This window comes from Monopterus albus, unplaced genomic scaffold (assembly GCF_001952655.1).
Source record: "Monopterus albus unplaced genomic scaffold, M_albus_1.0 scaffold328.1, whole genome shotgun sequence".
Lineage (NCBI taxonomy): Eukaryota > Metazoa > Chordata > Actinopteri > Synbranchiformes > Synbranchidae > Monopterus > Monopterus albus.
In genome coordinates this window covers 691,718-692,517 of record NW_018128208.1, presented here as the reverse complement: position 1 = coordinate 692,517, position 800 = coordinate 691,718, and the positions used below count along the sequence as shown (strand labels likewise).

Sequence of the window (800 nt, the reverse complement as noted above, 5' to 3'; positions counted from 1 at the left end):
CACACACACACACACACACTTCAAAATGCTTTGGAAAGAAGCTTGAAAAGGAAGCATCCAATTAATTCAAATGAATTCTTTGCATCCAAATAAAGTAACACCTAGACATAATTTTTGTCATGATAGTCTTTAGATGGGTTTCGTTCAGTTACAGTTCCGACGTGGTAGATGTCTGTGGCAGCATGTATTCTGAACAAAAAGCCTGTGGTAAAGACTGAAAATATCAAGGCAAACATGGCACACACCCATATGAAAAATAAGGGCACTGTCTTTAATGTAGGCTACTTTCCATTCTGCAATGTCTGAGCAGCAATAAGCAACAGCTGATTAAACTGGTAACCATGAGAAAAGGCCCAAAGACTATTAGTCAAGAAGAAATGGTCAAGTATGAATAGCTCTGCACAGTAAAGTGAGAAATCTTAAACCTACCATTTAAAGATTGCAATCATAGCCATTCTGCCTGAAGGCTCAATGGCCCAAATGTTTCAAATGGCAAAATAATGCAGAGGTTATAAGATGAAGCAGACCTGGAAAAATGAATACACCAACACACACACAGGCAGACAGTTATACCTCTCCTTCTCTGCATAGTCATTGTGTAGCTGGAGCTGCTTCTCCTGGGCCAGGTTCTCGGCTTGGCTCTTCAGAGACTGCTCGTACTCACGGATTTTCTCCTTCAAAGTCTTAATGGTCACCTCTGGTACAAGTGGAAAGTGTTGAGAGAAAAGAAAGGAAGAGTGAAAATACAGGCAATTTGCTAAACATATAAGAAAGCACACTGCAGCCGTTTCCTAGATGTG

At 40.5% G+C, this 800-nt stretch overlaps 1 protein-coding gene across 1 annotated transcript in view; it reads right to left on the bottom strand.

Annotated features, from left to right (window-relative positions):
* Positions 1-800, bottom strand: part of cux1b (cut-like homeobox 1b) — a 68,425-nt gene that overhangs the window by 34,950 nt on the left and 32,675 nt on the right. Inside the window, exon 6 of the mRNA XM_020624478.1 lies at positions 574-697. Coding sequence (XP_020480134.1) covers positions 574-697 — 124 coding nt within the window. The remainder of the gene's footprint in view (positions 1-573; positions 698-800) is intronic.